This window comes from Dipodomys spectabilis, unplaced genomic scaffold (genome assembly GCF_019054845.1).
Source record: "Dipodomys spectabilis isolate Male_0828 unplaced genomic scaffold, ASM1905484v1 ptg000069l, whole genome shotgun sequence".
Classification (NCBI taxonomy): domain Eukaryota; kingdom Metazoa; phylum Chordata; class Mammalia; order Rodentia; family Heteromyidae; genus Dipodomys; species Dipodomys spectabilis.
Genome location: NW_024870746.1, coordinates 1,834,699 through 1,847,980, shown reverse-complemented (window position 1 = coordinate 1,847,980; position 13,282 = coordinate 1,834,699). Strand labels below are relative to the sequence as shown.

Below are 13,282 nucleotides of genomic sequence, written 5' to 3'. Positions count from 1 at the left end.
TGGGCCATGGGGCTTGAACTCTGGCTTGGGTACTATCTCTCAGCTCTTCAACTCAAGGCGAGTGGTCTGCCACTTGAGCCACAGCTCCACTTCCGGTTTTCTAGTGGTTTATTGGAGATTAGAGTCTCACAGACTTTCCTGCCTGGGCTGGCTTTAAACCGTGATCCTCAGATCTCAGTCTTCTGAGTAGCTAGGATTACAGGCGTGAGCCAGCTGAGTGCTCGCTTGAGCTGAAGAGTTCAGGAACAATGCCCAGGCCCAGAGTTCAAGCCCCATGACCGACAAAAAATAAAAAATTTATGAAAAAAGTGTTATGCAAAAAGTGAACCCATATCTTGATTTTTGGACCATACAAATGATAATTAAAACTACCACATCTTTTAAAGTTCTTGCTGGAAGTTGGATTCAATGGGAAACCAGGATAAGGGTCTTACAAGAGGATCTCACATCCATGGCTTTTCTAGAGTCATCTTTTTAAAAGCTACTTATTTGTATTATAGCCAGACCAAAATTATAGTATCAAAACTACTATCTAATGTTCTGGGATAGGGAAGAGGTATACTAGTTGGGGGGTGGGGGGTAGATTAACAGAGGGAGTGAGTCAATGAAGATGAATATGGTAGAAGTAGCATGTTTGCAAGTATGAAAGCAATGAAACATGTTGAGGAGAGGGATAGAGGGAGTAAGGATGATTGTGATACACTGCACACATGCACAGAAATGAGGCAATGAAATACCCCTTTGTAAAACTAATGTATTCTAATCAAAATGTAAAAAAAAAGAAAAATCAAAACCTTCTCTCTCTCTCTCTATATATATATGTATATATATACGAAAATAGAATTGGGACTAAAAATCCTGTGTGTGTGTGTGTGTGTGTGGTGTGTGTGTGTGTGTGTGTGTGTGTGTGTGTGTGCTGGTCTGGGGTTTAAACTCAGGGCCTTGTACTCTTGCTTGGCTTTTTGCTCATGGCTAGTTTTCCATCATTTCAACCATGTCTCCACCTCCTAACATCTTTTGAATTATCTGGGGGAGTGAGTGAAAATGAAATTTCCTAGTACTTGTAAAAAATTTTTAAAAGATAATTATTTGTGTATGATTTATATATTTCACTTATAGCCTATAATTGAAAATAAAAGATATATAACTTCAAGCTTAAAAAGTTGGTCTTTGGAGGAAAATAAAAAAACTCAAGTTTAATGATTGTATTTATCCTAGGTTTTTTTTTTTGTCAGTCATGGGGCTTGAATTTAGGGCCTGGGTATTATCCCTCAGCTCTTCAGCTCAAGGCTAGCTCTCTACCACATAAGCCACAGCGCCACTTCCGGCCTTTTCTGTTTATGGTGCTGAGGAATCAAACCCAGGGCCTCATGTATGCAAGGCAAGCACTCTACTACTGAGCCACCTTCCCAGCCCACACTCTACCACTTTAAGCACAGTTCCATTTCTGATTTTCTGGTAGTTAACTGGAGAGTTCCATTTCTGATTTTCTTGTAGTTAACTGGAGATAAGAGCCTCATGGACTTTCCTGCCCAGGCTGGCTTCCAATCACAATCTTCAGCTCTCAGTCCCTTGAGTAGCTAGGATTACAGGTATGAGCCACCAGCACCTGACTTACACTTACTGTTTTAAAATTACAATATAGCTCTTCTGTAAAACTTAGCACCCAGATATCAGCAACATTTAAAATAGCCACAACAGTTTTAATTATCTTGTCCTCTATTCAAGATGAGCATTAGGCCTTTAGGTATAGAGACATAAAGTTGATGCCTTAAAAAAATATACACTATTCACAAAGCTGCCTCCTTTCACTTATTTCTCTTGTCCTTTTAATATGATCTGTCAATTTTTTCTGATGAGTCTGATATATGAAACAAACTCAAAGAAAGATACAAAGACAGACAGCTGTGAAGAATTTCACCTCCAATAAGCTTCAACAAACACATTGGAAAGAAAGCTGTGTGACAGAGTGGAAGCCTTTGTTTGCATTTGCCTGTAATGATACAGGAATAAGGAAAGGGTAAAACACACAGATGAATAGTGACAGGCAGTGAAAAGATATTTAAGAGGAGAAATATTTGAGCCTTCCACAAACCACTCAGTAGGACTGAACGACAGATGGAAAATTTCTACAGCAGCTACCCAAATCCAGAGGGAGAAGAGAACACTCTCAGAACGGACCAGTTTATGCACAACTCCCAAAGGGAACCAGGGTAAGCAGTGAAAAAAAGAGGGATGAAGACAGGATTTGGCAGCGTATTAATAATTTTTTAGTGGTCAAAACAGTAAGCCTGAATTACATGGGCTTGACATGCAAAGGCATAAGCATGTTAAAAGAATTTAATTGGCAGTTTACTTGGAAGCTCAAACTAAAACAAGTAACTTCTTGTCTATTGCTAAGTTATAAATATATTCCCTTTTAGATAAGGAGGTTTTTACCAGGCTAGCAAAAAAGATTTAAAACATGGTAAGCTCCAAGGGGCTTGATCTTCATGGGAAAAAGTATCCAGAGATAGCTTTTTCAATAAGAACTTCTGCATTTTCTTGGTGCTTACCTGTGAGCTTAGAATATCTCTTTTCAAAAGAGATAGCCAAAATAATCAGAATTTTCACAAGTTCTCTAAACAAAGTCACTCATTCAAGTTAACTTTTCTCTCTCAGAAATATTAGCACTGGTCCCCAACCGGTCTGTAAATTAATTCTTCTTCCTGTACTGAGACTTACTTGAACCAAAGCAAAAAAGAATCCTGCTGAACAGTATACTGCTTTCTAGAACAAAGTTAACTCAAAAGCTCCTTCCACCTGGTTAAAACCCAAAACATTAAAAAAAAAAAAAGACTCAAGCATCTTCCATCCACTCTGGTTAAGGGGTTACTTGAAGTCAAGAGTTGTAACTAGAGAAAAACACTTAAAATGGTAAACAGCATTAACATTAATACAGCAAGTTAGCATAAATTCTATTACATCTGTAAAGTGTAACAATTATAATCTTATTACATAGTAGTAATCCATGCAACTCACACATTCAAGAGCAATTATAAACCCACTGGAGTTACACCTCTCCTTCTCTTCTGATTTAGGGCCTTTAATTTTTATGCAAAATTTCCTTCCTTCTTTTCCAGTACAGGGACCTCACACTTGCTAGGTAGGTGGTGCAATATCACTTGAGCACCACCCCTGGCTCATTGGACATTTCATGATCAAAAACAAAAATCCAAACACTTGCTTGCTCCTAATTTTTTAGAATTAGCTAAGTTTCAAATTTCCCAAGTTGCTCTAGTTAGATTGCAAGGAACATACTGCCTCAATCCAGTTTTGTGGGAAAGAATTAAACCTTAATACCTAAAAGTGTCTGTCTATTTAGATATTAAACAAAATAATACTTTTAGGGTGGAAATGGCTGTATTCATTCCTGGAAGAAATGATTAGATAAACAATCACTCAAGGAACTTTTTGTGTCATTCAATTTTCTCACAGAATTTGGAATGAGATTGTTCTAAACATCAGCTGAGCAATATACAAGTTGGGATCTACTGCATCAGGCTCCTATATCCTGAGACAAGGAGGGTACTTTGAATGTGTGCACAGTGAAAACCCATGGAAGCCACAGCTAGGTTACTGCAAGAGTGAATATTAAGCCCCCTGGGATTGCAGTGAGGATGACACAGGCTCATAGAGTCTGTACCTAGCTCCTCCTGTTGGCATGGCTGGTCACATCTGGGTGCACTTCCAAAATCTAGTCAGTCTGACGAAAAACTGCAATGGCAAAGCCCTATCACAACTTAGTTGATCAATGCAAAAGAGTAACTCCTTTATTACACAGAGAACAAGGCAAAGACCTATAAGGGAACTTCCTTCTATAGAATGAAACACAATTTTGGAATTAAGTCATTGAATTTTCAGAGAACTCAATATCCAATAACTTCTAAGGCAACACGAGACAACACAGTAAATGACTAGTAAATGTAACTGGGCAGAGAACCACATCATTTAGTTTCTTTCTCTATTCTGACACAAAGCTCTCCCATCTCATAAGCAGTCCTTTCTCTGACTCTAAGTTCTCTGATTAGCAACTTAGATCTCTTCTATACAGTTCTTAATATTTAAATCTTTATCTCAAAATCATAGGTATAGTGCACTATAAAAGGAAGAATTATTCCAATTATTTACAATCTATAAACTATCTCTGGTCTTAGATGTCTGCCTATTAAATAATATTTGAGACTCAAAAATCACTGTACTCCAGAAGAAATCTAATAGAAAGAACCTCCATATTTCTAAACAATATTTAAAGTCCTGGTTCAGCCGGGTGCCAGTGGCTCATGCCTATCCTAGCTACTCAGGAGGGTGAGCTCCAAGTAACATGGTTAAAAGTCAGCCTGGGTAGGAAAGTCCGTGAGACTCTCATCTCCAATTAATCACCAGAAAATCGGAAGTGGCGTTGTAGCTCAAGTGGTAGAGCACTCACCTTGAGCTGAATAGCTCAGAGACAGCGCCCAGGCCCAGAGTACAAGCCCCACAATCGACAAAAAATAAATAAATAAATAAAAATATAAGCCCTGGTTCTCTGCATTAAATTATTCTCAAAACTTCTTTTTCTAAAGATATACTTTTTATTTGAATATATGGAAACTTTGATTAAGAATCAGAAATAAGGGCTGGGGAGTTGGCTCAGTGGTAAAGCGCTTGCCTTGCATGCCTGAGGCCCTGGGTTCGATTCCTCAGCACCACATAAGCAAAAAGAAAAAAGCTGGAAGTGGCGCTGTGGCTCAAGTGGTAGAGCGCTAGCCTTGAGCTGAAGAGCTGAGGGACAGCGCCCAGGCCCAGAGTTCAGGCCCCGCGACCGGACCCAAAAAAAAAAAAAAAAGAATCAGAAATAAAAAAAAGAATCAGAAATATTTCAATTTTAACTAAAAACAGAGATTAACTAAAAAGTTAAAATTTACTCAAATCTTAATTTTCTAGAGTAACCACTTTCCATAGAAAATACTTCTAACATTGAGATCTACCATAGCAGATTCAACACCCTCAGAAGCAAAGATGCTATTTTATGGGAACTAAATATTCTACACTTTTCCTGTTTTAAGCCAACTACCTCACTATTTTAAGCAATTGCAGTTTCATGCCAGACATGACTAGATTCTCTGAATTTGGGCAGCTCACCAGAAATATCCCAAACGCGTACAGTCTGGTCCAGGCTAGCTGATACAACCAAGTCTTCGGAGGGGTGGAACTGAGCACACATTACATAATGATTGTGGCCTGTTAACACACTGTAGGGGAAAAAAAAAGAAGAAACTATTAAATTATATACAGAAATCAATTGACAACTAGGGTTTCAACTCAATCCTTTTTTGCTAGACTCCTGAGTCATACACCTAGCTCTTTTTTGCTTTAGTTATTTATTTAAGCTTTAGTTATTTATTTAAGTTTTTTTTGGGGGGTAGGAGGTAGGGAATGGCCTGGGGCTGGCCTCTCATGGAGCTAGATAGGTATGTGCTATCACATCCAGTTTATTTGTTGAGATGAGTTTACCTTACATTAAAAAAAAAAAAAAAAAAAAAAATATATATATATATATATATATGTATGTATGTATGTATACATATAATTATTATATACAAAGGGGTTTCAATTCAACAAATTAGACTGTCATTAATTTTTTTCTTTCTAGGCTACCCTTGAACTGTGATCCTCCCAATCTCTACTTCCCAAGTAGGTGGGGTTACAGGTCTGAGTCACTGCCACCCATTTTACCTTTCTTTATATTCATTACTTACCCAATTATGGTTTTTTTTTGGCCTGGGCACTGTCCCTGAGCTTCTTTTGCTCAAGGCTAGCACTCTACCACTTGAGCCACATCACCATTCATGGCTTTTTCTGTTTATGTGTTACGAAGGCATTGAATCCAAGGCTTCATGCATGCTAGCCAAGCACTGTACCACTAAGCCACATTCCCAGCCCCACTATGGAAGCAAATGTAAGTCATCCTAAAAGTTCTGAATTAATAAGCTACTTGGTTTAGAAATAAAGTGCTCTTCTCTTCTTGACTCTATTTTAGTATTTAAATATTAACTTCAGAACTGGGATTATTTAGCTCTCCTTTGAGATTAAAGACATTAAAATAATAAATAGAATCTTTGTAATTTATACTGGAAATCATCTGATAAGATTTTAGAAGGGTGTCCTAAAAAGACAAATTTATTAAATCTTTTAAGGTGGGCTGGGAAGATGGCTCGGTGGTAGAGCGCTTGCCTTGCAATGCATGAGGCCCTGGGTTCAATTCCCCAGCACATAAGCAAAAAGAAAAAAAAAAAGCCAGAAGTGGCACTGTGGCTCAAGTGGTAGAGAGCTAGTCTTGAGCTGAAGAGCTGAGGGACAGCGCCCAGGCCCAGAGTTCAGGCCCCACAACCGGACTCCCAAAAAAAAAAAATCTTTTAAGGTGTTCATAGAAAATTCTAGTAGAGTTCCAGTCCCAGAACAAAACTCGTCATTCAGGTTTAATGGGAACAGAGCTGAAAAGCCTTGCTATAACCTCATCTCTGATAAATTATCAGGAAATCTAGATGTCTACATTATTTAATGAGACTATCTCTCCATTTATTATTTGATATTTAAAAGCACTCCACAAATATAGTCAGCAATTAATCAATAAGTACAGTCCATTTGGGAAGTGAGATGTTTGTTCTAGTTTCTTATACAAAACTAGGAAGAATCAAAAAAGTCTTTGAGGCTTCTGCCTCCTGCTTTACCAGACACAGGTTCTAGATTGCCAGTTCCACACTCGAATGGTCTGATCATCTGAGGCACTCAGAATCCAAGGATACTCCTGAAAGATATTTCAGATAAAGTCTGTCAATATTAAACTAATTTCAGCTGGGTTTTAGTGGCTCATGCCTATAATACTGACTACTCAAGGGACTGAGATCACAGAGAGAATCAGTTCAAAGCCAGCCCGAACAGAAAAGTCTTTAACATTCCATCCATAACTAACCAGCAGAAACACAGAGTTGGAGGAGTGGCTCCAATGGGAGAGCCAGCAGCTTTGAATAAGCAAGCTGAGTGAACACAATACCTGAGTTCAAGTCCCAGAATAAAAGCCCAAACAAACATTAAACAATTATATTCTGTCAGGCTCACCTATTTTTCTGTTTTGTCTACTTCAGCTATATTAGCAAAGGAGCTGTTGCTTCTGATAACAAGCCAGCTGTTGTCTAAGCCTACTACCTACCCTACCAGCTTTACTCCACATGGGCTTTTTCCTCTATGAGAATTAAGAATAGAAGCCAGAGACTAACATAGTAAACTCACAGGTAGTATACCACACATTTAGGTTTACTTATTTGTAAACTTATATTTTAACTAATCTCATGAATTAAGCCCCTTTTCCTTTAAATCTAAGATGGGAATATTATATTTATTTTTTACAGTACTGGGGTTCGAACTTTTCAACTCAGGCCCTACCCTTACTAGTAGGTACACTACCACTTGACAGGAACTACATATGTATACAGCGTGTGTGTGTGTGTGTGTGTGTGTGTGTGTGTGTGTGTGTGTGTGTGTGTGTGTGTGTGTGTGTGTGTGTGTGTGTGTGTATGTGTGTGTGTGTGTTGGAGTCTGAACTCAGAGCCTCAGGGAATATTGTTTTATAGTCTAACTTCTCCCTATAAATTATCTAGTTCAAAAATTTTCAAGTGCTAGTAACCGAAGAAGCAAACAATATATAACAATTTAGCCTTTTTTTAGAGTCTATAAGGTTACTGACAAAACTGTTTTTTTTTTTTTTGAGACAAGTCTCAATATATCTCCTGGCCTAGCCAGCTATCAAAATGGTATCTTGGGGCTGGGAAGGTGGCTCAGTGATAGAGCGCTTGCCTTGCATGCATGAGGCCCTAGGTTCGATTCCTCAGCACCACATAAGCAAAAAGAAAAAAGCCGGAAGTGGCGCTGTGGCTCAAGTGGTAGAGTGCTAGCCTTGAGCTGAAGAGCTGAGGGACAGGGCCCAGGCCCAGAGTTCAGGCCCCACAACCGGACCCAAAAAAAAAAAAAAAAAATTAAAATGGTATCTTAGTTTGACCTTTCAGGCATACTTAATACTTACTAATAATGACCCACATAGAATACGTCCATAAACTTGTTTGGTAGCTCAGAAAATCTGAAATAAAAATTATTTCTTTTCCCTACAGAGAAACAATGATTTCCTATATAGCCCACTGAACCCAATTAAGCGAAATTCAGTGTAGTCCTGAGTGCTTCCTTCAACAGAAGGAAACAATGCAGAAAAGTAAACATCCCACAGATCCCAAGAGAGTCATACCAAAAATATAACTTATTACCAAAGCACAGGTAACTAGGAGACATCCTGGCTACTTACATGATGAAAAAACGTGGTACGAATATAATCCAAGTGTCCAAGCAATGTGAAGAGACAGCGGCGAAGCTTGTAATTCCAAACCTGCAAAAACAGAAATCCAACTAAGAAACAGGATAAAAGGATCTTAGGCTTTGGGCTGGGAAGGTGGCTCAGTGGTAGAGCGCTTGCCTTGCATGCATGAGGCCCTGCGTTCGATTCCTCAGCACCACATAAGCAAAAAGAAAAAAGCTGGAAGGGGTGCTGTGGCTCAAGTGGTAGAGCACTAGCCTTGAGCTGAAGAGCTGAGGGACAGCGCCCAGGCCCAGAGTTCAGGCACCACGACCAGACCCCCCCCACCCCCACCAAAAAAAAAAAAAAAAAAAAGGATCTTAGGCTTTATAAAGGCTCAGATTTTTCAACGAGAACTTGAGTTTATATACTGGCAATCTAAATGTTACTTTTCATTATCATCCTGACCTCTTTCTTTTCCCCAAATTCTCTTCTTCCTTGGCATCCTAGAGGTTTCTGCTTCTCTTTTGTTTACTTCCAGCCTCTCAAATCACTCCTTCCTACAGTAATTCTAGTTAAACTTTAGACAGTCTGTATTCTTTATTCAACCTACTTTCTGAGTGACATCTTCTACTAAAGTTACCACTTTCCTGTTGACATTGCTTCCACTAGATTGTGTCTCATTTACTTCAAATTCATCAGAGCCAAGATAAAATTTACTACTCATACTACATCCTCTTGATTTTCTTTTTCTAATTAATGAAATCCCTATTACAGCAATTTCCTAGAATAAATGAGAGGCCTTGAGTTCAATCCTCAGCATTAAGAAAAAAAACTACTCTTCTACCCATGAACTTAAGCAAAAATATGAAAATCATCTTATTTAGGATTGGGGATGTACTCATTGACAGAATGCTTGCTTAGTAAGGACCTAGGTGGGAGATGTGGGGGAAAGAAGATATGGAGGTTATTTCATAATAAAAGGACTGGAGTAGCTCCAGTCCCTTTATTCTTATATATACTTAAACCCTTCTAAGAATTCCATAATTGTATGAAAGCCTGAGAAGAATTCCTGAGTATTGCAAGCAGATATTGATGATCTGTCCCCTCTTAACTTCTGCTTTTTCTCTAACTTTTCTCCAAGTATTATCTCCATAAAATGATTGGAGTTTTTAATTGTATGTCTATTTCTGAACCTGGACTATCCTTTCTTGTTTCACTAAGAATACCTAATATAATACCAAGTTGTATATGCCATCATCATTATTATTTGTCCGTCATGGGGCTTGAACTCTGGGCTGGGCACTGTCCTTGAGCTCTTCAGCTCAAGGCATGCATTCTACCACTTAAGCCATAGCACTACTTCCATTTTTCTGGTGGTTAACTGGAGATAAGTCTCACAGACTTTCCTGCCCAGGCTGGCTTTGAACGTGATCCTCAGAACTCAAGTCTCCTGAGTAGCTAGGATTACAGGTGTGAGCCACTGGCACCCAGAGTACATGCTATTATTGTTTGATATGTATTGACATTCTGTTTTAGAAGAAGAGCTCTTTGAGAAATCACTTATCTTTTGAATTTCCAGAAATGAAAAAAGTCTATGCATATTTACACAGCAGTATTCAACACATTTGTTGGATAATGTTGTTAAAAAGCCTAAACTCTGAATGAATGAGCTGTCTTGTCTTTCAGTTCCTTCCATAATTCCTAAATTTAACACACCTTTGTGTTCTGATATTCCCAATCACGACAGACCCTCTGTACCTTAATCTTATAGTCATCTCCTCCAGAGACAAACAGTGGCTGCTGTTTATGGAAGTCAATGCCTCGCACTGGACCTGGAAGAAAAAGCAGGCAACACATGTTACAAGGAGTTATTCTTTCTAATCTTTTAAGATGATTCAGTCAGGATTTTTCAGTTTTACCTCTTTCACATTCTTTAATCTTAAAGGAATCCTGTTAAACAGACAAGAAGATTGTCTGTCCTAGGAGACAGTAAACACCCCATCTCATTTACACCCTTCTAGAAACTATCTTACCATCATGTTCATCAAACTTGTCAATGAGGGTGCACATTCGATAGTCCCATAACTGTATTACTCCATTATGTAAGCTGGTCAAGATCCAGGGTCTTTTGGGGTGAAAACTGAGCCCTGGGAGTGAAACAAAAGAAAACCAGAAGGTGATACAATGAACTAAAACTAAGTAAGGCCCACAATGTCACTATCAATTACAATTTAAAAAAAACAACAACACATTTTCCCATTTTCATTCAATACGCTTAATGACTTTTCATTTGATGCCAGATGTAAAATTTATAGTTAGGTACTAGGCTTGAATTCCTTTAAATGTGTGGCCTTTGTTCTAGAATAAAGTTAAGTTACTTACTCTACTGATCAGTGTGAAGCTTGTTTTAAGTTTTGTTATAGTGGGTTGACAACAGCCTTTATTCTAGATCTAATTTAGAAACAGCCTTTATTCTAGATCTAATTTAGAACCACTATTACTGTTATACTTATCTGAGGTGTTTATAGGATGCTCTGTCACAGCAACTATTTTAGAAACAAGCACTCGCAACTCAGCACTATCTCAGTACCCATTGCTTCCACTGGACTTTATTGCCTGCTTGGGAATAAAATATTTGAAGCTTGGAGCCGCAATGAGGTCTCAAATTGATAGTTGCCAGATAAGATACTGGATGCTCTTTATTAGATTTGAACTTCAGATAACAAAAAAAACTTCTTAGTAACATTTAGAGGGCAAGTGACTAAAATAATGTCAAAATGAGAAAAGTATAGGCAGTCTACTGAAGTCTGGGGGAAAAGTACATCTGAGTAATGAAGTGATTTAGAACTTACTCTTCGGAGTCAAGTGGCTTGCTTTGGAATGCTATCAACAATCTTAGGCAACATCTCTAAATGTCTACTTTCTGTTCTTTAAAATGATAATTAACATTCTCTTATAGAGAGAATTAAGGTAAGAAATTTTATATAAAGTGTTATTTAATTTATTTGTGCTGTACTGAAGTTTGAATTCACAGCCTTGAGCTCTTGCTTGGATTTTTTTCACTCAAGGCTGTTGCTCTACCACTCGAGTAATATATCTACTTCTGACTTTTGCTGGTTAATTGGAGATAAGAGTCTAATAGGCTTCTCTGCCAGGGCTGGCTTTGAACTGAAATCCTCAGATCTTAGTCTCCTGAGTAGCTAGGATTACAGATATGAGCCACTACCAGCTAGCTGGCAAGTGTTTTTATCATTTATTTACTTATTTATTTATTTATTTTTGGGTCCCGTTGTGGGGTCTGAACTCTGGGCCTGGGCCCTGTCCCTCAGCTCTTCAGCTCAAGGCTAGCACTCTACCACTTGAGCCACAGCGCCACTTCCGGCTTTTTTCTTTTTGCTTATGTGGTGCTGAGGAATGGAACCCAGGGCCTCAGGCATGCAAGGCAAGCGCTCTATCACTGAGCCACCTTCCCAGCCCCGCAAGTGTTTTTATACTACAGTGCCTGACCAGATTCTTAGTCAAAACCTGGAAAATACTATTACTATGAGATTATATTTTGATGTTCCCAAATCTCATGACAATCTTACTCATAAAAGATACAATTAAATGCGGCTGGGAAGTTGGCTCAGCGGTAGAGCGCTTGCCTTGCTATGCCTGAGGCCCTGGGTTCGATTCCTCAGCACCACATAAGTAAAAAGAAAAAAGCCGGAAGTGGTGCTGTGGCTCAAGTGGTAGAGCACTAGCCGTGAGCTGAAGAGCTGAGGGACAGCGCCCAGGTCCAGAGTTCAGGCCCCATGACCGGACCCCCCCCCCCAAAAAAAAAAGGTACAATTAAGGATTTCTGGGACCTGGATGTGGAAAGGAGTCTTTTTTTCCCTTGAGTTCTTGTCTAATTTAGAAAGGAAGAAAAAAGATGTCAGAATACTTGAGGGCTCATATAAAAGAGTGTTATCATAGAGACAAATAGGCAAATAAATGCAAAATAAAGGTGAGCGCTTAGATTCATAAAGCAAAACAATTGATTATGGTCTGTGTTAGTTTGCCTGAACAAAGTGTATAAAAAACATGATGAGACTGTATATTGACAGTGTTTTTACATTTAGGTATCTATCAGAGGGATAAATGTACGTATTGTATTTTTGATCCACCCCATTTCAGGCCTGAAGTCTAATTGCCTAGATTGTGTGTAGAAGTATCTTCATTAGTTTTTTCTGAAAACCAAAAACTGGAGGGGAAAAAAAAAAAAACCTGAAACGCTCTGTTTTGTTTTTGTCTGTTTTTTGAGGCAGGGTCACACTATGAGATAGGCTGTGTTAATCTCTGTGACACAGGTTGACACTCAACTGCTCAGGGCCGTTCATTATAGACACCCAATAGGTCACCGGACCGTGGGAAGAGGAAAAAAAAGAAAAAAAGCCGTGTGTTCCCAAGAGAGGTGAGAGGAAGGAAAAGAATAGGAAGCGGGCCTACGGATCCGCGGCAGTGCAGCTATCACCACACGGGTACATCAAAGCCCCCGAGCACACACAGGAGAGGAGCGCAGCGACGACCGCCAACCCTAGCTCCCCTCCCTCCCTCCTTCCCTCCCTCCCTCCCTCCCTCCCTCCCTCGCGTCTTTCCCTCGGCTGGTCCTCCGGGCCCAGTTCTGCCCGTTAAATCCATCCATTCCCTCTCCCGGTGACAGGGCCGCCCCTGACAGACAACCTCCAAGTTTCCCTTTTTCAGCTCCACTACCTTTGACCCGCGCGCTCTTGGTCTCGAATTTGGTGAGCATCGTTCAGTCCTCCGGGCTCCGGCGCTCGAAGACCACCGGCTGCTACACACCACTCCCCGCAGGCCTGCGAGGCACTTCCACGTCAGCGACCGAGAGCCTCGGCACCCGGAAGCGACTCAGACAAAGACTTCCGGTCTTTACAG

At 39.5% G+C, this 13,282-nt stretch overlaps 1 protein-coding gene across 1 annotated transcript in view; it reads right to left on the bottom strand.

Annotated features, from left to right (window-relative positions):
• The window catches only part of Copa (COPI coat complex subunit alpha), a 54,796-nt gene extending 41,562 nt beyond the window's left edge, over positions 1 to 13,234 (bottom strand). Inside the window, exons 1-6 of the mRNA XM_042681905.1 lie at positions 13,100 to 13,234; positions 10,399 to 10,512; positions 10,124 to 10,197; positions 8,375 to 8,455; positions 6,753 to 6,829; positions 5,164 to 5,273 (exon numbers count right to left, since the gene is read on the bottom strand). Of these exons, the coding sequence (XP_042537839.1) occupies positions 5,164 to 5,273; positions 6,753 to 6,829; positions 8,375 to 8,455; positions 10,124 to 10,197; positions 10,399 to 10,512; positions 13,100 to 13,139 (496 nt within the window). The 5' untranslated portion in view covers positions 13,140 to 13,234. The remainder of the gene's footprint in view (positions 1 to 5,163; positions 5,274 to 6,752; positions 6,830 to 8,374; positions 8,456 to 10,123; positions 10,198 to 10,398; positions 10,513 to 13,099) is intronic.
• Positions 13,235 to 13,282: the final 48 nt, after the last annotated feature.